This window comes from Microtus ochrogaster, unplaced genomic scaffold, assembly GCF_000317375.1.
Source record: "Microtus ochrogaster isolate Prairie Vole_2 unplaced genomic scaffold, MicOch1.0 UNK70, whole genome shotgun sequence".
NCBI classification, from domain to species: Eukaryota; Metazoa; Chordata; class Mammalia; order Rodentia; family Cricetidae; genus Microtus; species Microtus ochrogaster.
In genome coordinates this window covers 1239178-1263536 of record NW_004949168.1, presented here as the reverse complement: position 1 = coordinate 1263536, position 24359 = coordinate 1239178, and the positions used below count along the sequence as shown (strand labels likewise).

The following is a 24359-nucleotide window of genomic DNA, read 5'->3' as shown; positions in this document are numbered from 1 at the left end:
AAAAAGAGGAAGAATATGAGAAACTACTCTAAATGAAAGGATCTGGAATTTTAAATATGAATTTAACTTCTTAACTCTGAATTCATTAGAATCCTTTATCATAGTGATTTTCAATCTTCCTAATGCTATGACCCTTAATACGGTTCCTCATGTTGTGGTGACCCAACTATAAAATTATTTTCATTGCTACATGTAATTTTGATACTTTTCTGAATCATAATATAAATATCTGATATGCAGGATATCTGGTATACAATCCCCGTGAAAGAGTCGTTTGACTCCCAAAGGGGTGGTAACCCACAGGTAGAAAAATGCTGCTCTAAGGAATCTTGGGACAGGGAATCTGTTTCTGAAAGAAGCAGGCAATCCTGTAAGTGGAAGAAGACGCTGTTTTCAAGTTCTAGCACATGCCACTTCGGTGATAATAAAGGTGAAATATAAACAACCATCTGTACTGAACCATCTTAGTTTAAAAGTTATTGATAAGTAAAATGATTATAAATGGGCATGCCTGTAGTCCCAATTACTCTGGAGGCGGAGGCAGAAGGGTCACTTAAGCCCCGAAGTTGGAGGCCAGGCTGGACAACATAATGAGAATTTGTTTTGAATCCCTGAAGTATTTGTAGTACATACACAGTTGATTATTTAAGCCTATAGGATTTTGTTGTTGTTTGGTTTTCTGCAATGTTATAAATACGGGGTCAACCCAGAATAAATTTGTATTAAAGAACTTACTCTAAGAACTTAGTTACAAATATAATCATGTTGAAATATTAAATATAAGGTTATGATGAGTTAGGAGCAGTGGCATAATGAGAGACAGTAAGTTACAGTGGGTTAACTTATCTTTCTGATTTTCTTAGTTACTAAATTTGGATACAGTGAAATGTGTAAAACAATAATAAAATTAAACCTGTCAGATTTTATCATCTGTTTGTAAGTAAGCAAACACTGCCTAAATTTAAGAAATTAACATAGGTGTTTATATGACGACGTAGATCTTCAATACAATATGTTAAATAGATTTAAATTTTCGAGATTTTTCTTTGTTTATATTATGAAGCAACTATGCTAAAACTAAGTAAATTGAATATACATGGTTACAAGCTTCTCTTGCTGGTGGGAGTGCAAGCTGGTACAGCCCCTTTGAATGTCAGTGTGGCAATTTCTCAGAAAATTAGGAAACAACCCTCCTCAAGACCCAGTAATACCACTTTTGGGTATATACCCAAAGGATACTCAATCGTGCCACAAGGACATGTGCTCAACTATGTTCATAGCAGCTTTGTTTGTCATAGCCAGAACCTGGAAATAACCTAAATGCCCTCGACCGAAGAATGGATAAGGAAAATGTGGTACATTTACCCAGTGGAGTACAACACAGCAGAAAAAAATAATGGCATCTTGAATTTTGCAGGAAAATGGATGGAACATCATTTTGAGAGAGGTAACCCAGACCCAGAAAGACAATTATTACATATACTCACTCATAAGTGGTTTTTAAACATAAAGCAAAGAAAATCAGCCCACAAATCACAATCCCAGAGAACCTAGACAACGATGAGGACCCTGAGACATACACAGATCTAATCTACATGGGAAGTAGAAAAAGACAAGATCTCCTGAGTAAACTAAGACCATTGGGACCTTGGGAGAGGGCTGAAGGAGAGGGGAGAGGCAGGGAGGGGAGCAGAGAAAAATGTAGGGCTCAAAAAAAGTCAATTTTAAAAAAAAGAAAAAAGCCAGATTCAGCAAAAAATTATTCATGTTTGAACGACTACCATACTTTCCCAAGTATCTTTCTATGGTTCAATCTTTTAAAAAATATTTTTAGATTTATTTAATTATTTTATGTGTATGAACCTGGCTCCCCTGTAAGAGCAACCTGTGGTGCTAACCAGAGTCAACTTTCCAGGCTCTCTATAGCTCAAGCTTATAAAATATTTAAGGTAACCTCTGGTTATAGCATACTAGAGAGCCAGGCTGGGTGGTACATGCTTGTAGCCTCAGCATATCGAAGGCTGATAAGGTTCAAGCTCCACTCGTTCTCCATAGCCAGACCTTGCCACCAACCCAATCCAACACTCTAGTAGTCTTCCATTATACCTAAAATAGAATATCTGTTTAGTCCTAAGTAATCTGGCCCTGTATTGCTTGCTTTTGTTTTCTTCTTCATATAAGTGTGTATAGTCTTCCTCAATCACTGTCTACCTTACTCGCTGAAGAGGGATCTCTCTACTCAACTCCAAGCTCTCTGACAGGCTAGTCTAGCGAAATAGCTTGCTCTAGAGATCCTGTTTCTGTCTTCCAAGCACTGGAATTAGAGGTGGAGGCACCACACTCACTCAGCATTTCTACGGGTTCTATAGATCTGAACTTAGCTTTGCTTGCGTGGAGAGACTTACCAGTGAGCCACCTTCCCAACCTCGCCTAGGCCTTTTTTTTTTTTTTTTTCCCAACCACCTTTACTCATTCACTGATCTCTAGCTATATTGGCCTTCCTTTTTTTGGCTTAGGGCAGGTTCATCTCCCTCTCAGGTTCTCTGTATTCTTTCACTGCCTGCAAAGCTAGCATCCAAATCCACAGCCAGCTGCAGCTGTCTCCACCTCACCCCTCAGTGCAGACACAACTTTCCAGACCAGCCTTCTTCAGACCACACACCCTGTCCCACCTTTCTTGGACATACTGTTATCCAAATCATTTGTTTATATTTGCTACTCTTCGACTTTTAGTAAGTGCAGGGGATTTCATCTTGCTGAAAATTTTAACTTGAATAATTACAGTGATATATGCCTCGTAGCAAATATACGACAAACTGCTAAGCAAATTAACTATAATTGTAGATTTTATGGGTTTGAACACACTCAAAAGTATTGTCTAGTGTGAAATAAAATTACATTTATGTGAATAATCAGAATTAATTTATTAAATTTAGAAAAAAACAAAAGATAAAACACTGAAAAATTAAACAGAAGAAAGTACAAACATTTTAACGATGATTTTCTTTAAAGTTTAGCAGAATAGTTAGATTTGTTTCTCTTTGACAACAGCACTGAAATAGTCATATTTAATCAGAAATTATAATACTGAATGATTAATTTTAGTTCACAGTAGCATATTCTAAACAAATTGAAACTTTAAGTCATATTAACCCTCCCCCACTCCCTGCCAACTAAAAGCAGCTGAGATGCTGAAAGGGTCCAGGAGAGGCCTAGCACTTCCATGAGGACCAAACCTTTCTCTTGTTCCATGCCCTGAATAACAGAGACCACAAACACAAAATTCAAGATTTTTTTTAAACAAGAGTGTTTCTTTAGTTTCAAAACTAATGCTGACAGTAGAAAAGGCAGAATACAAGCTGTAGTGAAACAGACTCAGAAACATATTAGTAAGAATTTTTCCGTGAAAAATCAATTCTAGGAGAATATTATTTCTCTTGTTTTTAAATATTTATATAACCACAGCAATATTTTCAATATTATAAACTATACTTTCAAATTTTTAGATTAACAATATTCCCTCCCTCAAAAAAGCAGAAATGATGGCTCAATTGGAGGCTAACAGCACAGTAGAAATATTTTTTTTGTTGTTGTTAAAATCTTAAGAAATCAATCCTTGTCCTCTCGAAACAAAACTAAAGACTGAAACAGATTTCCAGTTACTATTAATCACAGTGACTCTACTAAAAATAAAGTTTTTTCAAGGCTCTGATCCTTCATACTGCTGGCTAGTCTTATTAGATAAAATCTGGATCCTGTCCTATGTCACTAAGATTACAACTCAACAACAGTGGTACAAACTGGTTCTAGATCACTTTGTGTGTGAGATGCTGAGTGCACATGTATATGTACATACACAGGTTTGCAGAGGTCAGGTTTAGGTCAAGTCTCTTCATTCCGTATCTGTCATATATATATGTAGGTACTCTCATTTGAAATTGCCTTGGCTAGATATATTAGCCCCCCCCCCCAACTTGCTATTCCTATATGTGCTTCTTTCTTGAGCCCTTCCAGGGCATGATATGGGTGCTAGGGATCTGAACATAGGTCCTCATGCTTATGCAAGTGCTTTACCCACTGAGCCATTTCCTGAGTCCTGTTTACTTTCAAGCTGATTTTTACTATATAAAGGAACAAACTTCTCATTCTCTAAGTTTTATCTATGAACTGCTGCTGATATTGATATGATGATGTCAATGGTTATAGTGGCAAAAATATATATATATTTATCTCAATTTTAAGAAAGTTTCCTAACTGAATCCCTACAATTTTTTGGACAAAAATACTAAAATTATTCTCATATTTCAGGTAAGAAAATGGAGGCTCAGGAAAACTAGATTTCTTCAGAGAGAGATAACTTGGCTTTAGACTACAGCCTATGATTTTTACTACGTATCAATGGTCTTCCTGACATTAATAAAACATTTTATATAATTTACCCATACCATAATTAAAGGGAAAGATGAAGAGTAAAGGGGAAGATGAGAAGGGAAGTATGTAATTGAGAAAACTTAGGTAGCCTCCTTTCCAATTTGAATCCCCTTGATCTCCTTTTGTTGTCTTATTGCTCTAGCCAGAACTTCAAGAAAATGGGACACAGTTGTATGGCTGTGACAGACTGCAGGGCCACTGTCAGTGGCACCAGGATTTATCCCTTCTGCTTGTCCTGGCTTTTTGGGAACCCATTCTATTTGGATGGATACCTTGCTCAGCCTAGATATAGTAGGGAGGGCCTTGGACCTTCCCCAAAGCAGTGTGCCTTACCCTCTCTGAGTAGTGGATGGGGAGTGGTGTAAGGGGTGGGAAGGTAGGTGAAGGGAATGGGAGGAGGAGAGGGAGTGGGAACTGGGATTGAAATGTAAAATGAAAGACAGTTTCTTTTCTTTTCTTAAATAAAATAACTAAAAAAAACAAGTAAACAAACAAAAAAAAAAAACTTAGCTTGTCCAAGGTTTCAGGCTCTAAAGCCAACCAATATTCCTTCCCATTATGTGCTGTATCTCAATCCCATGAAAGGTTGGAAAGGAAGAAACTAAGAACATAAACACACACAAAAAAATTAGAATAGCCATTTCTTATTTTAACTATCTTATAATAGATGTAAAAGACAGTAATATCCTTGGGCTTTGTAAAAAAGCTAAAGAAAAGTGATCTCTTTCAGTCTTAAGGTCTCAACGATTACCAATTAAACACACACACTCTTCATTCAGGTGTGAATGAAAGTCTTTCTGGTCTAGATAGATTATTTCATCCTTCTCTCTTGGAATCCTCTTTCATTATGATGATCACTTTTTACTGGCTCCGACCCACAAACCAGGTATCATCTCTAGACTTACATATCCCTGCTATTCCAAGGGTTGGTTTCACTAAAGCTCTCCTATTGTCATGCATACATTCTCTTTAGATGACCTACCAATGCTTACAGATTACTAAAAACTTAATCACCTAGATGCCTATTCCTTACAATTGACCAAATATAACTGGTCACGAGGTCCTTTCTTTGTTTTTAATTTATTTTGAGATAGGGTCTCACTATGTAAATCAAGCTGGCCTTAAGCTCAGAGAACCTCTTGCTCTGACTGATTCCCAAGAGCTAGGATTAGAGGCATGCATGTGACAGCATGCCTGGTCCAAGTCCTTTCTTTCTGCTTTATCATTTTCTCTTTTCTGACTGACAAGCAGCTCAGCTTTTATCAATCCCAACACGATGTTGCAAAACTCTGCTGACCAGTATTCCTAACTTCATTCTTACCTATTCTAGCCTCTCCGAGTTTTAGTGTAAATAAGCTTTCTTAATACAAATGATTAATGTAGCTTTTTTCTGCTTAAACCTAAATATCCCACAGAAAACATAATTCGAAGATATCACACATTCAAATTTAACTCCATAAAGAACTAGTTAAATTTTTGGGAATAGGCCTCAGAAATCTATCCTTTTCATTCTTCCAAATAAACAGAGCCTTGGAAATGATTAAGCTGTGTGATTTCAGGTTAAAGTCCTATAAATTTCCCGTAAGATTCATTAATAAGCTAACCTTTACTGATCTTTCAGGCCTCAAATTTTATTCTTATTTATATATGTAACCTATGTTCCTTATTTAAATCATTACTTACAGTTCTCATGAATACTGGTAGTTTGAAACCAAAATTTAAAAAAAGCATTGCTCATAAGGACACTGTTTGGGGAAAAATGTTAGTTAAGGTGTCTGTAACGCTAAATGGACAGCTTTGCTGCACCACTAGTAAGCTTTAGGGAGATGCTTACCCTGCTGGCCCTGGGGGGTCTGTGAGATGATAAACTGTGCTGGTTGCAAGTTGGTGGTTGGATGCACCAACACAAACTGCTGCAAGTTGAGATTTTGCTGTTGAAGCTGTTGCAATTGTTGAAGATCCTAAAAGCTCAGAAGCAAAAGATAGATTAGAGAGATCCAGAAATGAAAGCTGGCTTAGTTAAAAGGTTCCTAGATGATGTCTTCTGTCATATCAAGTAACAATGAGACAATACTTAGCAGTTTTTCTCCCGTGTCCTAACAGTCTGGCTTCCAGGATTATGTCAGTATGTGAGAAATCCTTGGGTCTCAGGCCAGAGAGAGGCTAAGTAAGTCAAAGTGCTTGCTTTGCAAGACTGAAAACTGGTGTTTGATCCCTAAAGCCCATGGTGGAAGAACAGAACTGACTTCACTGAGAATTGTCATGACTCACACACATAGAAAAATAGCAAAAATCAAAACCAAAAACCTTATGGCCTCTGCAAAAAGTTATTATTTTCGAGGGCATGATGTATATAGCATCACGACTTATGCTAAACCAAATTTTCAATAGTCACTAATATCTGTCAAAATGAATGAATACAGAATAAATATCTATAGTTCTGGGGGGCTGTTTTCAATTTTAAGACTCTATTATTGTTATTAGTGTGTGGTGGGTTTGCACATGGCACACATACATAAGGAAGTCAGAAGACAACTGGAGTTAATTCTCTTCTACCTGCTACCATTTTGAAGGTTAATCTTGGATGTCAACTTCACTACCTCTGGAATCAACTAAAATGCAAGCAGCTGGGCATCGCTGTGAGGGACTTTATTGATTGGATCATTTGAGGTAGGATAAGACCTGTGTAAATCTGGCCCATTTAAAAGAACACAGAAGAAGGAAGCTCTTGCTTCTTGTCTACCTGCTCTCACTCTCTCTGGTTAAGTCCATCTACCCTGTTGCTGAGGCACTCCTCTGCTGGTATCAGAACCTACTTCTTCAAGAGTCCAAGAGAAAATAAAGAATAGCAGAGACATCCAAATGTACAAACTGAACAACTGCTGGATCTTGGCCTTTCCTTTGAGAGACAGCCATTGCTAATAAATTCCCTTTTAATATGTACTCATTCTATAAATTCTGTTCCTTTAGATCTGGTCTAAATGAAGTTCAAGATGGACTTTAAGAAAGCTTTTAAATATTTGGCCCAATTTTTCTCTATAAAGTAAAATTTGAGAGTGGAATATCCAAATTTCCATCGATAAATTCAAAGACCTAATTCCTGAAATTTGACACCAGTTTATTCAACTCAACTGAGAATTCATAAGGTATAAGTGATCTTATTTATATCAATTTCAGATAAGGTCTCAGAGTTTACTTACTAAAATAATTTGTTTGATGAAGAAAATGGCCCAAATCAAAACACTATATTGATACAGACTGTTCACACAGCAATAAAGATTAGTTTGATTCCATTTCAAGTATCTAGCTAAACTCTTGTTACAGTTTAAATGTAGTTCCCTTCTCTACTGAGAGATATAAAGACAATTTGCTTAGTTCTTCTTCCGAGACAAGGTTTCTCTGTAGCTTTGGAGCCTATCCTGGAACTACTCTTGTAGACCAGGCTGGCTTCAAACTCACAGAAATCCGCCTGCCACTGCCTTCTGAGTACTGGGATTAAAGGCGTGTGCCACCACCACCTGGCAACTGCTTAGTTCTTAAAACTTCTTCATATATCTCATATATAACTTCTCACACTCCATTTCATTTCCTTGAGATAAAGGATTTCACTTATTTTCCTTTTTGATCCTATTCTTTATGATTCTTAATGTAAATTCTCATTATCTATTGATATTTTACTTTCAAACGTGAAAACTGAAACCCTGTAACATTTTACTGCAGTTCTCCATGGTCCTACTCATTCCACAGCAGAAAGAAGCCTTGCTGTCTTTCTCATATGGTGGCAACATTTATTGTCGAGCACATGAAAGAATTCTTCCCTGCCATGATTAGCTAATTAAGATAAAATCAGTAATCCCTTGCCTCTGAAATATGCCAGCAACTTACTTATGTTGCTTAACATAAACATTCAGTTGTCCAAATAATCAGTTATATATTTATAATATCAACTCAAATTAGCAAACAAGTATATTATTTCTGACTCAGTGAAGAAGAATAATGCCTCCTGGATCTAGAGTTAGAGTTCCTTGGGCCTTTGAAGACCCACAGTAACAACTAGAAGGTTAATACTACTCAGTAAGGTATTTCCATTTTATCACTTGCTTGCTGCCCCTGTAACCTTGCGCCTCACTCACCTGTGCAATCTGTATGGGTTGAGACAGGGGAATCTGCGTCATGGGTGTGGCAGCAGAGGCTGAGATGGTGGCCCCAGCAGCGCTGTGCTGTTGGCTGGCGGAATGCTGCTGGACTGCAGCAGCCAGGAGCTGGGCCTGGGCCTGGGCCTGCTGCAGTAATAACTGCTGCTGGGCTGGTGTCAAAGTCAGCTAAAATAAGAACAAACAAGGGAAGGATTGAAGAAATGGGGCCTATGATGCAAACGAACTGCTTTCAAATAGGTAACTCAAGTGGTATTAAGCCCTCACTACTCATGACATTACTAACATGCAGCTAGCCTGTCCACAAAAACTACTAGTACTAGCAGAACATTTAAATTAAAGTAATAGTCCCTATTTCAGACAAAAACATTTAGGCAAGAAAGGTAACCAGTACATAAAAAAACAAAGAATCAATGCTGACAGGATATGCACAGAAATGTATACACAAGAGCAAATGATTAGTCAGATGAATGAGGGACAAAAGGCTGCTGAATATGACCAGGAAGAGAACTCCAGCTGTTTAGTTAGAATCCCCACTAAATCTCACCATTTCCAGTATGTTTTAGATGTGACTAAAAATCATGAACTGTACTTCTTTCCTATCCAAATCTCCCTACTGGACCTTCCTTCACCCAATCTTCTGTCATTAGAAAGCACTGGTTTGCAACATTACAACCTCTTTCCAACTCTAGGAAACAGGCAGTAAGAGACATTCTTTTAAATGCAAATGAATCTTAATGCCCAGATTAATAAAATCTTGAAGGTACATGAACCCGGCCAGAATCCTAAGTGCTTGTTACTAACTAGTCACCAAAAACCAAACCCTTATAGTAATTCAAGAACTGTATTGAGAACAAACCTAAACTTCCATAATATAGCATTTCGAAAATGCTTACATAAAAGTAATAAGTATGCTGGACCTTCCTTTTGATGGTATGTTCTGAACGAACAAGTAGGGTAATACCTATATCTCAATGAACAGTCATTTAGCAGAACAGCCTGCCTTCTAACCTAACTGAATCTAATTTATCCAAACAATTTGCATTAGAAACCCAAGAACCAAAGCGAAACTATTCAAAAATGCAATAGTCTTCAAAATGTGTGTGAATATTTCTATTTGATATGATACAGGTATATATATTAACCTCTAGTGATGGAAGTATCATAAATAAATGTGTAATAGGTCTTAGAAGGGCTGTCCATATAAAAAATTCTGAAGGTTGATATAATATGAATTGATTAGTATTTTTCTTACCGTTCCCTTGACTCACTCTCCTCACAAAAGAAAACACATAAGCTTCCAACATTGAAAAATTATTCCAAATAATAGCTTAGAACAGAAATCACTAAATAGTTAAACAAAAGCTTAACAGTCACGAAGGACAATCTGTTACCAGTAAAAATAAGTACCACTTATTGAAGGTTACATGCCAAGCACTGTTTTAAGACCATAAATTGCAATGGTACTTAAAATAGTTATTATTAATATTTCCACTTAGAGGAAGGAAATCTAAGGGATAGGGAGATGAAGTAACTAGTCCTTTAGTAATTAAGTAATTACACAGACAGGATATAAGACCACATGCTTTATTTTAGGATATTACAAAGCCACTTGAAGATGTTTTACTTTCAGAGTATTGGCCCACTGTTTATTCTGCAACAACACAACTCCAATTTTATCATACATATGGCAACGACTTCCTTGCACAATGAAGCAATACCATATTTTAATGTGAGTTAAAAAATTTGCAGTTTTATTCTCAACATCTGCAGTTGTAACAAAAGAAATCTTGCAAAGTATTGACAAAGGTAATTCTTACAGGGCTTCTGTATCCAGGAAGTTCCTTAAAAATAAAATGGTGCCATGCTAGTGCCAGCTGCAGGGAAAAAGTTTCAATACAATACGAACCAGTGGCAATTCAGACACAGAGGAAGTTCAGTACAATTTTTCAATGGAAACTTACCCCAGTTATCTGTCCCCCAGCCAGCATTAGCTGGGTCTGGGGAATGGCTGACTGCACTGAAGGCTGCTGGGAGGGCTGGTTTGGCTGCTGGGAATCCCCCGATTCTTCACTAGATTTAGACTGAAGTGGGATTGGATAGGAAATAAGTATCTCAAGTAGGTGATTAAAAGAAATGTACTTCTAACTCTAAAAATTCAAGAATTATTTAAAATATGTGCTATTCAATTTTGAGTTTTGGTGTTTTCTGTTCCTTTTTTTACATGCCTTTTCTTTCTACTTCAGTGCCCTTATAGCTTTTTTATTCCAATCCCAGAAAAGTTGCAGGTATAAATTTTTAACAGAAAAGTAAATTGGTCCTCTATGAATCAACAAAACCTTTCACAACCCCAAATTCCCAGTTCAGGTAATGAAGAGAAAAGGAAAAAAATGATTTTCAATTCATTTTAGATCCTCCAAACTAACATATTTCTTGTGGTAAGTCTCAAACTTCTTTATATACTATATTATAGTTAAATAACTTGACCCAAAGAACTTTTTCTCTACTATTTTAAAACAACTCTAAATGCAGCATCTTCCACCAAGTAATTTACAAGCTTGAAGGAAAATGATATAGTCAAGAATTTATAGGTCCTTAAATGGCCAGAGAGAGAAATTTTTATGGTAATTAAAACTGGTTATACAGAATATTAAAATTCTGCATAGATTTGCATATTTTCTACCACCTGTTTGGGAGATTGCAGCAAAGCTAATTAACATAAAAGCTCTGATTAATGCTGCCAGTCACTGAAAGATAATTACAGTGCAGGACTGTAAACATTCTGCACTGGAGATATAGCCTGTTTGCCAACATCTCTCTAAGGGATATTAAGTTTACCATGGCAACCAAGGCAATTTTCTGCCTCTTCTCCCTCAGAAAGAAGGGTCACATTATCTCCTTTTTTCTCCTTATTGCTATGTGTTACTAGGTCCATATTCCACAAGGTTTCATAGAATGTTCAACCCAGAATCTTTAGTCTTTAGTGGCACTGAATCAATCTTCTAGAGTACTGTCATTCTCTTCTGACTGTTAGTTTCCTAAACATTACTCTGAAAGGCTGACTGAAATGTTAAGGAACTGTGCAAAATACTTGAGCCTTAAGTCTTTCTATCTGATGGTTTACAGAAGCAAAGCAAAGCAAAAAAGAAAAAAGAAAAAAAAAAAACAGATTTTTAATTTTGATTATTTAACCAATAATGACTTGCTTTTTTAAAAAGAAAGATTCTTTATCATTTTAAATTATTCATGTGTGTGTGAAAGAGAGAGTATGTGCATATGGTGTGTGCAGATTCCTACAGAGGCAAGAAGAGGGTGTCAGATGTCCTAGAGTTATAGTTATACATGGTTCTGAGCCTTCTGGTATGGGAACTAAACTGGAGTCCTCTGTAAATCCTCTTAACCACCGAGCTATGGTTCCAGTGTCCTTTAAATGTTACTTCTGTTTAGATCAGAGAAGATCATTATAGTGTTATCAATGTCTTTATTTAAATACAGGGAAACCAAACTGAAACCCGGGAGGCTGTGATTTGCCAAAGATTACTGGTAATTATTGGTACAATGAGATTTTGAAACCCAAGTTCCCTGACTTTCTGCCCAGTGTTTCTTGAAAAATGATAAACAGTCTGGGAAAAAAAGGATACTTAATAAGCTATTTAGTTTTGTGTTCAGTTCCTGAACTTGATTCTAAAATTTTGAAAGTGAACTTTCACTTGTCCACTGCTGGCTCACACACAGTAGTAGCAGATTAAGGTGATTTTCATCAATGACAATTATCACCAACTGGATTCAGCAATAAAAATATAGAAATAATAAAATTAATAATTACTAACAATCACAAGTAGTTCCTATTCTAAATAATATGCTCATTATAAGTCATGAAAAGAATTAATAGAAGATATAACCTATGTGTTCATATTTCAACTTACCTGAACGTTTAAAGATTGAGCAGCAGCCTGTAAACTTGTCCCAGCAAGCTGAACCTAGAAGGAAAGTAATCAATGAACATATTAATATAAAATAGTTATTTATCACTAGAGGATGCCATTAAGAAATAAATTCAATACAAAATGTATACCACTGAGTTAGACTTCAACATACAAATAAATATTTTATGGGGTTAAAACTTTACATACAAACTCAACAACCCCAACTGAAAACTGCAGAAATTTCTTCTAAATTAGCATCATCACTAAATGAGCACTATCAGTCACGCCACATGTATACTGGTTGGGTGCTCCTTATTTAAACTCCATTTGTAGTCATAGTTCTGAAAATCTAACTTATATCTTCCATACTGTTTTAAAGAACACATAAAAACAAGCTATCAATACACACTGATTTTATCATTATAAACAAAAGAACTAGTTAAGGACAAGCTATCAATACACACTGATTTTATCATTATAAACAAAAGAACTAGTTAAGGGAATCTACCCTATAAGCCATACATGAAAAAAAAACCTGTCTTACTATTTAATACTTGTATTTCAAAAGTTCAAATCACAGTCACGTTAAAGTAAGGACACACATGCAATTAGAAAACCATCATTTGGCAACCATGACATCAACCTAATTTTAAAAAGGGTCATCTACATATTATCTATCAGGCCAAATGAGAATAAAGTATTTCTCCACAGATGCTGAGAATTACAAAGGGTACAACAGTAACTTCAGAGGGAGGGCTACCTGTCAAGCAAATGATCAGGTAGAATAATTAATGCTATCAGTAATGAGATTTGCCTTCTGTTGCAAGCACTGTGAAGACTGTACTTTTTATGTTGTAATCCTACCAAAAATGGATAACCTGAATTAAAAAAAAAAAAAAGAACACTCAGTATGACAGGAAAGCAGACAAACTCAAACTGAGAAAACTTCTTGATCTGTACTCTTAAAAATGTTAAGTTTTTTAAAACTAAATATTTATTTATTGAAGGAGTTCGTTGTCTCCTAATATCTTATAGCCTCTCAAAGATTAATGTCTTCAAATTAAAGAAAGACTAAGAAGGGAGAAGAAAGATTATAAATTAGACTAGAATAAATGCAAGATTAAAACTGAATGCTGATAATGAAAATAAACATAGAATACGAAAGCTATTGAGTAAGGATCCAGGCAACTAGCTGAACATAGATGCAAAGAATTATGAACCATTCCAACTTTGCTTCATTTAAAAACAAACTTGATAATAGTTTTCCTAGATTTTTACCTATTTTCAAGCAGAGCAGCTTTTTTTTAAAAAAATAAAATAAAATAGTTTGGTAGTCTAATAACATTTTGATGAAAAGAGTGGTAATGTAAATTAAATGAACAGAATGCATGTTCTATTTTAGATTGGGGGAAATCACATGGTATCAGGGTATTAAGTTAAAACTTCTTGTTTTAAAAATCTGAAATTAAGAGGTTAACAGTCAAGCAAGTGTCTGAGTAGTCACCTAAATTACAGTGGCTTTAAGGTAGTGATAACTGGGAATTTTGACAGATTGAAGCTCATTTTCATGAAAATAGTAACCTACCTGTTATATATGTTCTACCAAAATACTCTTTTGTTCACAGTTTTAAAGTCAATAGTTACGTAGAAACTATTTATTCTACATGAATTATTCAGCAGAATAGTTACACATGATTTGAAATAACTTCCCTAGCATTTTATGTCTCCTTTAACAAGCATTCTCAGCTATGGCAGGGTGAAACTGTCTACCTGGTGAAGATGTCCAAGGAAAGCCTGGGCCTGGGCTGTTGAGATTGCTCCTCCAACAGGAACAGGCTGTTTCTGGAAGTCCAGGCCATTTGTCTGAGTGCCTGGAAAGCAAACAAAATAACTATTAAGTGAAATAAATTCAAATGAAGCAAGTACTCAAATTCCAGTTACCAACATCCATTAGGAACTTGTTTTGAATAATCATTTTTCTAAGTATCTTCAAAGAGAAGAAGGGATTTGGAAAAAGGGAAATAGAACATTACGTAAGAGGAGTCAGAAACTGTAGCAAAGGAGATAGAAAGAGCCAGAATATGAAGTGCTGTGAGATGCTGTTTTCTGGATGTGCAATGGCTATGGCACTCATGAACTCACAGCATGTGTGGTTACCTCCTTAAGACCTCCACAAACCAGCCAAAATCCTAGCACAATGGGGACGTACCAGCCAGGCTCCATCCCTTAACGAGGAGCCACTGGCAGTTGGCATTTGATATAGGAGGGAAAACCAATCTATTTTGAGGGTGTTCCTACTAGATTTCCTGTGCTCCAGTAGATGATCCCAAACCCATACACATATGGCCATCACTAGCTGGACTTTGTGGACTGCCAAAACAAAAAATAGCCTGGTGGTGGTGGTGCATGCCTTTAATCCCAGCACTTGGGAGGCAGAGGCAGGCGAATCTCAGTGAGTTTGAGGCCAGCCTGGTCTACAACAGCTAGTTCCAGGACAGGAACCAAAAGCTATGGAGAAACCCTGTCTCGAAAATCCCTCCCTTCCCCAAAAAGAAAGAAAAACAAAAAATAAATACACCCACAAACTAAAAAAAAAAAAAAAATCATAAAGTTAGGACAGGGACATGTTAGGAAATATTAGGGGAGATAAAGGAGAGAAATAGGGAAATACTTTACTATGTATGTATATGCATGGAATTCTCTAGAATAAAGAAAAATTATAACAAAAAATAAAAGGAAATGCAATGAAATAGAGTTGTGGTTTGAATGAGAATGGCCCCCATAGGCTCATATATTTGAATACTTGGTACCTAAGGTGTGGCCTTGTTGGAGGAGATATGTCATTCATGGTGGGCTAAGTATGCAACACCAACAATGCCTAAGAAGCAGGAATACAAATAAAAAAATGACTGACAATTGCCAAGAATTATTGAATACACAAATCAATACAGTGATTGGAACAACCAGGAATCTATTCATTGAGTTCTTGGCCAATGAATCATGTAAGATGATTATTATTAAATACATGAGGGTCTAGAGAGCATGAAAAAAAACAGCAAAGTAGTCTAGAGTGCATCAAGAAAGGACAGGCCAGAGCCAAAGATTCTGTAGAATAGTATTACCAAGGAGAATCTTTGTAATCCTGTATCCAAAGCTACTTAATAATGCATACAGAGAAAAATGGGTTGAAGACAAACAGGCAATTACAAAGCAAAGAAGTAGGAAATCCCTGATCTTAGTGTTTCTAAGAGCTAAGGGAAGGATAGTAGTTTAAATGCTACAAAAAAAGATCAAAGCACTGAGAAACAAATTAATCTGAAGAAAATAGAAGACAGTGATAAAAGTAGGACCGCTACTTAATGAAAGTGGAAAACAACACACAACACAAAAATATCAGCTTAATTCTTTCAAAGGAATCATGTATGTTTCTGGTAAGAAGAAGCAAGAGAATAGGGGGGAAGCAAGAAAACCATTTAAGGACAACAGAAGAAAAAAAAACCAAACATATCATTATGTTGCAGGCCAAAAGATGCAGTGGGTAAAGCATTTGCTTTGCATGCCTGAAGACCTGTACTTGGCTCCCCAGAAGCCAACTAAAAACTAGACATAGTAGCACAGGTAATCCTGAGGAGATGGAGGCAGCAAAATCTTTCAAAGCTTCTAGGTCAGCTATCCTGGCATGACCAGAGTTGAACAAGAGAACCTGTCTCAAACATGGTTAGAGGTAAGGACTGTTACCTGAAGATGTCCAGTGACTTCCACACATGTACGCATACGCAGGTAAAAACAGGATTTGATAAACCACTTCACATTAATAAAACCGAAACTTAGAAATGGATTACTTTCCAGAAAACAGAATTTATCAAGACTGACTCAAGAAGAAATAAAAAATACAAGAGTCTCACAACATTGAAAGAAACTGAATTAGTAGGTAAACAAACAAATAAACAAAAAATTTCACCCAATGAAAACACAATGCTTAGATAACTTTACCAAGGAATGGTTCCAAAAATTCAATAAATAATTAATTCAATTATTTTCCCAGAAAACAACAAAAACAGAAAAACACATCCTATCTCATTTACTGAAGTCAGTGTAACCTAGATAACATAACTTAGTACAGAAAAATATAAAAAAGGAAAAAATACATGCCAGTTTTATTCATAAACACAGTCACCTTCAGAAAAAAAAAGACAGGAAAAGAAAAAATATTTGAGACTACAGAATGACGACTGAGACAAAATGAGTTCAAGTACAGCACCAAGTTCCAGTTACACGGCACAGGCCCAGCTAAGATACTTGGATTTTTGTGAAGTTACGAGTCCTTGTCGCTCAGAAAGTTCCATTTCTCCTTTCAGAGCCATCAAGGAAGGACCAACATGCAAAAGTTTCCTCCCCATATCAGCAGATCATGGAACTAAGCATCTTTTTGTTTTCAGTTGTTAAGACTACTTTTCTTCTTGTTCCCCACTCCTTGAACACAGAAGCAATATATCTCTACCTCTTCAATACAAAACACATTTTGTACTTCTCTAACATTTGGTGGGCAGCAGGAGAAATAAAACTGAACCAATTAACACACAATACAGATGAATCTCAAGTCTGCATATTTGGTCAAGGAGACACTCCAAGACGACATTTGGATGATTTCATTTCTATGACATTTAGAAAAAGGCAAAACTTTTTGAAAGGAGACATTAAAAAAAAAAAAAAAACAAAAAGCAACTAATTGACCTTGCTTTATAAATAAGAGAAAAAATAAATAGAAATATTTTCACCATATAACTACACAATAACTAAGACTGAGATTGAATCTTTTTACATTCCCCCGCCTTCCATTCTTCTCCAAATATTTTTGATTCCTATTACCAAGGAATCAAAGTCATTGTTACTTAAAAAACAATATTTAAGTAACTAATCAATAACTGGAGCAAACTGGGGTTATAAGGAAACATAAGGTATCATAAATGGGGGCTTTTGGAGTCTGTCTCAGAGGTTATTCCAGTTACACTAACAACTTCTTGAGAATTTATCTATTATTTTATTTAATGAGTAAGAGTGTTTTGCCAGCATGGACATATATGCACCATGTACACACAGTACCCGGAGGCCAGAGAAGGTTGGATCCCCTGAAACTGGAGCTACACATGGCTGTGAGCTGCCATGTGAGTGTTAGAAGTCCAACTCAGGTCCTCTACAAGAGCAGCACGTGCTAGTAGTTACTGAGACATCCCTCCAGTCTCCACTTACAATTCTTTCAAATTGAAGGAGATTTTAAAAGAAGAAATCAAATTTTAAAACTCCATGGGAAATATTACTAATTTAAATGATGACAAACTTTGGCACAAATGTCTCTAAACAGGGCATGTGTCAAAAAATATTTATAAATACATATTTTCAGTAGTTTTCAAATTCTATACCACAAGTGTTAATATTCTGAGATCACTTAAATTTTTTGTTCAGTTTCAGTTTTCCTCAGGTAAGTTTCCTTTTCTGCTTCCTTCCTGCTCATTGCTATCTCCAAAGTGATCTACTTTTTAAAGGAGAATCACTTTTGTCCAGAACTATTCTTTTTGGTAGAAGGCATTCAGCATTTCTGTTTATTCTACTCCTGTTGCCATTTCTCTACAAGAATGGAAATCTGTATCTTTTGAACATTACCTAAAAATGTATGAACAGGAGTATCAACATTGTCATATATTATACACGTATATGTGTATGTGTGTATACACACACACACACACACACACACACACACACACACACACACACACACACACACGAGATGGAAAAGGACTAACAATGAGAGAAAGAACCCTAAGGTGATGGTATAGTCACAAGGAGCAGACTGTGGATACTGCCATCTTCTCTAGCCACGGAAGTCACAATTAAGTAACTAAATTCAGCCTGGGACTTATTTTCTTTGAAATAACTTTAAGGGCCAAACTAACTATAAATAATCTTCCCCAAATTTTAGACCTTTTAAACCTATTTTTTCTCAGCATACACAGTCATTACTTAAAAGATAACATTAATAGTTTCCAAACAGAACAATCCTTTGAGAAATTAAACTTAGATTATAATTCAAATCCTTTAGTAACTGCAATCTTTTTCAGGACATAATGACACTTGAAAAAGAAAAATCCTCTCCCCTCCCCAGTGTCAGGGGTCCCGAATTATTTTTTCTACATACATAAAAATCCATTTATTACTGTGTCAGATCCAACTTCAGAACATCAGAATCACACAAATCACAACTAATTCAGAGTTTGAGGATTTTTAAAAAAAAAAATCATAGGAATAGTTGCAAAATTTCCCAAGCCCTGGAAATAAACAAATCATTATCTATTCTCAGATCTGAGAGGGCCTGATTACACAGGTAGTACTGTTTCTTGTTTCTATCCTCCATTCTGTTAGGAACTCTGGGAACATGCAGAGGTGTGTGTGTGTGTGTGTGTGTGTGTGTGTGTGTGTGTGTGTGTGTGTGTGTTTTACACCTATTCTGAACTTCTGTTCCCAGTAACAATTAATAACACAGTATTAAAACTGGAAATTTAATCTAATTTGCAAGTACAAGATATTTGTTACTATGAAATTGGAGTCCACCTAAAATGCTATATAATCTTTATTTACTATACCTAATGTGATGAGGACTCTATGTAACAAGAGGATTATTCAGCTACTTTACTAAACCTTCACCATCATTGAGTGTTCATCTTTTGAAAGGGGAGGGTAAATACATGACTTCTTCAAAAATAAGCCAGGTGCCTGGCACTGGGACAAAGATGCAATCTGCCACAATCCCCACAGCCAGACACATCCCTGGGAGGCAGTTGTAGAAGAAGCAACACTGACAAAAGGTACAGGTGGAAGAAGGTTCAGCTCAGGTAGTAACTTGCATAGAGAAAAGTAATGCTGACCTCCACTGCTTGAAGCAGATCACATATCTGAGCATATCCCTGGCGTTTGACAGCCCTTAGCCTGAGGTTCATGAGGGTATCCAATTTTGGGGATCACTTATCTCCCCATTGTTGCAGAGTCCCAAAATTCTGAAGCTCCAGAGGTTTACTTAATACCCACAACTGCATGCTACAACAAGTGATTACCACCTATGTCTTCAAAGTATAATGACAAGCCCATCACTTACTGTTGTTGCTTCCCGCACTACCAAACCATTGGGAGATACTCCCAAACAGAGCAGTACTCACCTCAGGGAGTAAAAGCTCAAAGTTTCTAGAAGGTGGTAGAACCCACCCAATCTACAGATTACAAAGGTAAGTATAGACAGAATGGGTCACTGGTAGGAAAGAAAAAAAAACCAGTAAAAAGACAACTCTTCAGCGTGGGCTCAGCACAAGCAAAAGCCATTCAAAAGACAAGGACAAAGTTCACCTGACCCTCTCGCCATACATAAAACCATCTATCTTCAATTTTAGAGGACCCAGTACCTCCATCTCTTTCCCTCTGTACTTCCTTTCTTCTTTTTATTATATTCTTAACAATATTTTTACACCATCATATTCTAAATGTTTTATTGTGTTTCATTCTACACACTCTTTTAGGTACTACTGTTTATTTCTCAGCTTATCTTTTCTGATCTTCCCTGCCTATAACATTCTTCTCCACTCCCTTCTTATTTAATTTTTCCTCTACTCTATTTCCACCCCTTTCCTTGGTTCCTTCCTTATCTTATTTATTTATATTTCTATATTTATCTAATTTTTAGTACATACAAAATTAGCTCCCCATTGTCTGGTTTATGCTCATGGGTTATAGACTAGACGGCATTAGCTGAGTTTTAAGTGTATTTCTGTCTCTTATACACTCTGCTGTTGTTGCTCTTATGAGTTTGTTTTCTCTTCACTGAATGATACTGGAGACTGATCCCTGAGACTAGGCTGTAAAGACTCCTAAATAGAACTGGAAGTAATTTCCAAGACAACAGATACACAAATCACAAGCCAGAAATACAAAAACTAGGGAAAAAGTAAGGCAATATTACTTCTCTAAAAGATCATAACTCAATACCAAATTCAAAGATACTGAAATAAGCACAATTTCAAAATTTCACAAGTAAGAATAATCAACGTCTTTGAGGAGGACTCAACTAAGCAGACAAATTCAGTCTAGTCTTTGGAGAGTTAGCAACATAGAGGAAAAACTCAGCAAAACAGATGAGAAAAATGAGCAGTACTAGAGAAAATGTTAGCAGTATGGGAGAAAAAAATAAGCAACATGGCAAAATTTTCAGCAAAGAAATTGAGACTCTGAGAAAACAGAAAAGAGTATTAGAAGCAAAAATACTCAATGAATGAAATAAAATACCAGCCTAAAATATTACCAGTAGACTTACCCAAGCAGAAGAAAGATTAGGGATGGAGGACAAGACTGAAGAAACACTACATACTCAAACATCAATGTGGCCTGCACATTGTTGGTGGTTGTGGGGGTGGGGGCACAAAAACCACAACCAACGACCCTGGGAAACTAGTAAGAGACCAAGCCTAGAGGGAGGAACTGAGATTAAGAACTAAAAGCAGAGAATCTCATCTAAAAAAATTAAAGCAGAAAATTCTTCAAATTAAGAGAAACAAACAGGAATTCAAATGCAAAAGACACTTAGAACCTGAAATAAAAATGGAGAAATATACCACAATGGATTATAGTTAAATGTCTAAAATACAAAGCAAACAGTGTTTAAAATTAAAGGGGAAAATGCCAACTTACTTACAAAGGCAAAGATCTCAGAATAATATCTGCTATCTTGTCAGCAACCTAAAAGTCTGGGAAGCATGGAAAAGCATATTTCAACACCTGAGAGTCAATTAACTGCTAGCTAAGACTATAATATACAGCAAAGCGATTCTGTAAGAAAGGCAGAAATATAAGGGCATTTGTCAGAATAAGGACAAATTAAGGCAATTATGTCAATCAAACCAGTACTGTAGAAAATACTTAAAGGAATATTATATACAGAGAAGAAAGAAAAATTCATAGAAAATCAGAAAACCTCCACTAATAGGGGAGAAAGAAAAGAACAAGTAATTGAACCAACCAGACAAACAACCAATAAAATCAGTAAGCCTTTCTCAGTATCAACTTACAAACTGGCTGACTGGATTACAAAACTAGACTAGACTAACTGTTGTTGTCAAGAAACACACCAGTACAGTAAGATATAGACCAAGAGGTACAGTATGGAAGTCAACGAATCAGGTGAATAAAAGCAAAAAATAAGCTTGGTGGAGCTGCTCTGAAACCTGATAATGTGGACTTCAAACAAGAATTACAAAAAGGCCATTATATGCTAGCTAAAGCAACATTCCATCAAGATGATACAACTATAAACATTCATGCATCAAATATAGGTGCTCCCAAATTTATCAAATAAACACTAATGGGTATAAAAGGTATGAGAGACTCTGACAAAACAAACATGACTTTAATACTCAATTCTCATCTTCAAGTAGGCTGTCCAATCTAAAAAGTCAAAAAAGAAATTTTAGACCTAAGTTACATCATAAATTAAATGATCTTAACAGGTATATACAGAATATTCCTTCCTTAGGTCACAAAGTAAGCCTTAACAAATAAATAAGGAAATAAACCAATTTCTTGTACCTTATCTGATCAAACTGAAATAAAACAATTCAACAGCAAGAAAACTATGGAAACGACACAAGCACTTGAAGCTAAACAATAAATTGCCTTTCTGGTTTCTTTTTTTTTTTTGTGGAGTACACAGAAAATCAAAGTTTATTTTGCTAATGTTACATAAAGAATCACCTCCCTACTAGAATACTTTTCAGTTGCCGTGATAAAATGCCCCAACAGTAGCAATGTAAAAAGGGGAGGGTTTACTTTGGCTTACAATTTGAGATGCAGTAGAACAGCTGGTCAGGTTGTCCTCAAGTTGGGAAGCAGAGAGAGATAGATACCTGTCTGTGCTAGTCTAGCTTTCTCCTTTTTGTCTGGTTTAGAACTGAAGCCTAGGGACTGGCAGAAACCATGACGTCTAAAATGCACTCCTTCTTGAGTGTGTAGTGGGTCATCAAATCAACCAGGGAGGAAATTTAAAATTTCTCAACCAAATGAAAATGAAAGCATGGCTTACACAACCTTTGATGTAGCCAGTAACTATCACCATCCATGACTAAATGAACTTACCAAGTATGTCAGTGTGTGACCAAGAATTGATTTTTTTGTTTTATTTTGTTTTTAGAGACAGGATTTGTCTGTAGCTTTGGAGCCTATCCTGGGACTAGCTCTCGTTGACCAGGCTGGCCTCGAACTCACAGAGATTTGCCTGCCTCTGCCTCCTGAACTCTGGGATTAAAGGCGTGTGCCACCACCGCCCAGCCCAAGAACTGGATTCTTAATTGCATGCAAGTTAAATATCAGTTGTAGCTACTGGATACCCAGAAGCGGTATGGGGTTCCTAGTCATCTACCACCCCTTTCTATGGTGGAGAAGGGTTCTGTGATTATCCTTTTTTTTTTTTTTTTTTCCCCCGAGACAGGGTTTCTCTGTGGCTTTGGAGCCTGTCCTGGAACTAGCTCTTGTAGACCAGGCTGGTCTCGAACTCACAGAGATCCGCCTGCCTCTGCCTCCCGAGTGCTGGGATTAAAGGCGTGCGCCACCATCGCCCGGCTGGCCTATCCTTCTTTTACTTTAACTCACTCTCTTACTTGAAGAACTCCTTGTCTAGGACCTTCATGAATAGGATTCTTTCCTCAAGAATTTACTGCTCTCTTTAACTGCTGGTACCTTCCCCTTCAAATGGTACAAGACATCCTGAATGTCATCTGTCTGTCTCTGTCTCTCTTTTGGTTTTTCGAGAAAGGGTTTCTCTGTAGCTTTTGGAGCCTGTTCTGAAACTAGCTCTTGTAGACCAGGGCTGGCCTCAAACTCACAGATCCGCCTGTGTCTGCCTCCCCAGTGATGGGATTAAAGGCTTGTGCCACCACCGCCTGACCTGAATGTCTCTTTAACTGCTTGTACCTTCCTGATGGAGGAAGGTCATTGGTTAATTAAATAAAGAAGCTGCTTGCCCTGATAGGTTAAAACAGGAGGGAGGAGTAAACAGAGCAGAATGCTGGGAGGAAGAGGAAGTGAGGTCAGACTCCACAGCTCTGTTCTCGGGAGCAGATGCCTCAGAGAGACGCCATGCTCCCCGCTCCTGGGAAGATACACTCCCGGTAAGACCGGTGCTCACAGATTATTAGAGATGGGTTGATCGGGATATCAGAATTAGCCAGTAAGGGCTAGAGCTAAAGGGCCAAGCGGTGATTAAATGAACACAGTGTCCGTGTAATTATTTCGGGTAGAGCTAGCCATGTGGGCGGCCGGGTGCCGGGACGCAGCCCGCCGCTCCTATTTCTACACCTTCCCATTCAAATACTATAAGACATCCTAAATTTAACATTTTCAGATCTGAAATATATCCCTCTCTCTTCTTCTTCCCTCCTCCTCGGCAGTCCCTACTCTAACAACTGCATCACATCCCCAGCCCTCCACCGACACAAGTATAACTTTTAGATTCTAGTCTCTCCTTCTTTATTTTACTCCTTCACAATCTTCTCACTCTTACCAGCGATGGCTCATTAAATTTGACTCCCAATTTCCACTGCCAATGCTCTATTCTGGGATGCTCTACAATGGATTTAATTGAAAGAACAGTGAAGTTTAGATTTTTGCTCCAAGCAAGATGTAAAGTATAATAACATGGTGGGAAATTTCTTTTATATATATATATAAAAAGTTCTTTGGCTGGGCGGTGGTGGCGCACACCTTTAATCCCAGCACTCGGGAGGCAGAGGCAGGCAGATCTCTGTGAGTTCGAGACCAG

At 36.8% G+C, this 24359-nt stretch overlaps 1 protein-coding gene across 6 annotated transcripts in view; it reads right to left on the bottom strand.

Moving 5' to 3' along the window:
- Pou2f1 (POU class 2 homeobox 1) overlaps positions 1–24359 on the bottom strand; it is a 144007-nt gene that overhangs the window by 37496 nt on the left and 82152 nt on the right. For all 6 annotated transcript variants that reach the window (XR_003376642.1, XM_026777535.1, XM_026777532.1 and 3 more), the window contains 5 exons: positions 14282–14382; positions 12512–12565; positions 10550–10669; positions 8565–8753; positions 6266–6392 (listed from right to left, as the gene is read on the bottom strand). Coding sequence is in view for 5 of the 6 variants with exons in the window: in XM_026777535.1 (XP_026633336.1) it covers positions 6266–6392; positions 8565–8753; positions 10550–10669; positions 12512–12565; positions 14282–14382 (591 nt within the window). In the remaining variant the exon portion in view is untranslated. The remainder of the gene's footprint in view (positions 1–6265; positions 6393–8564; positions 8754–10549; positions 10670–12511; positions 12566–14281; positions 14383–24359) is intronic.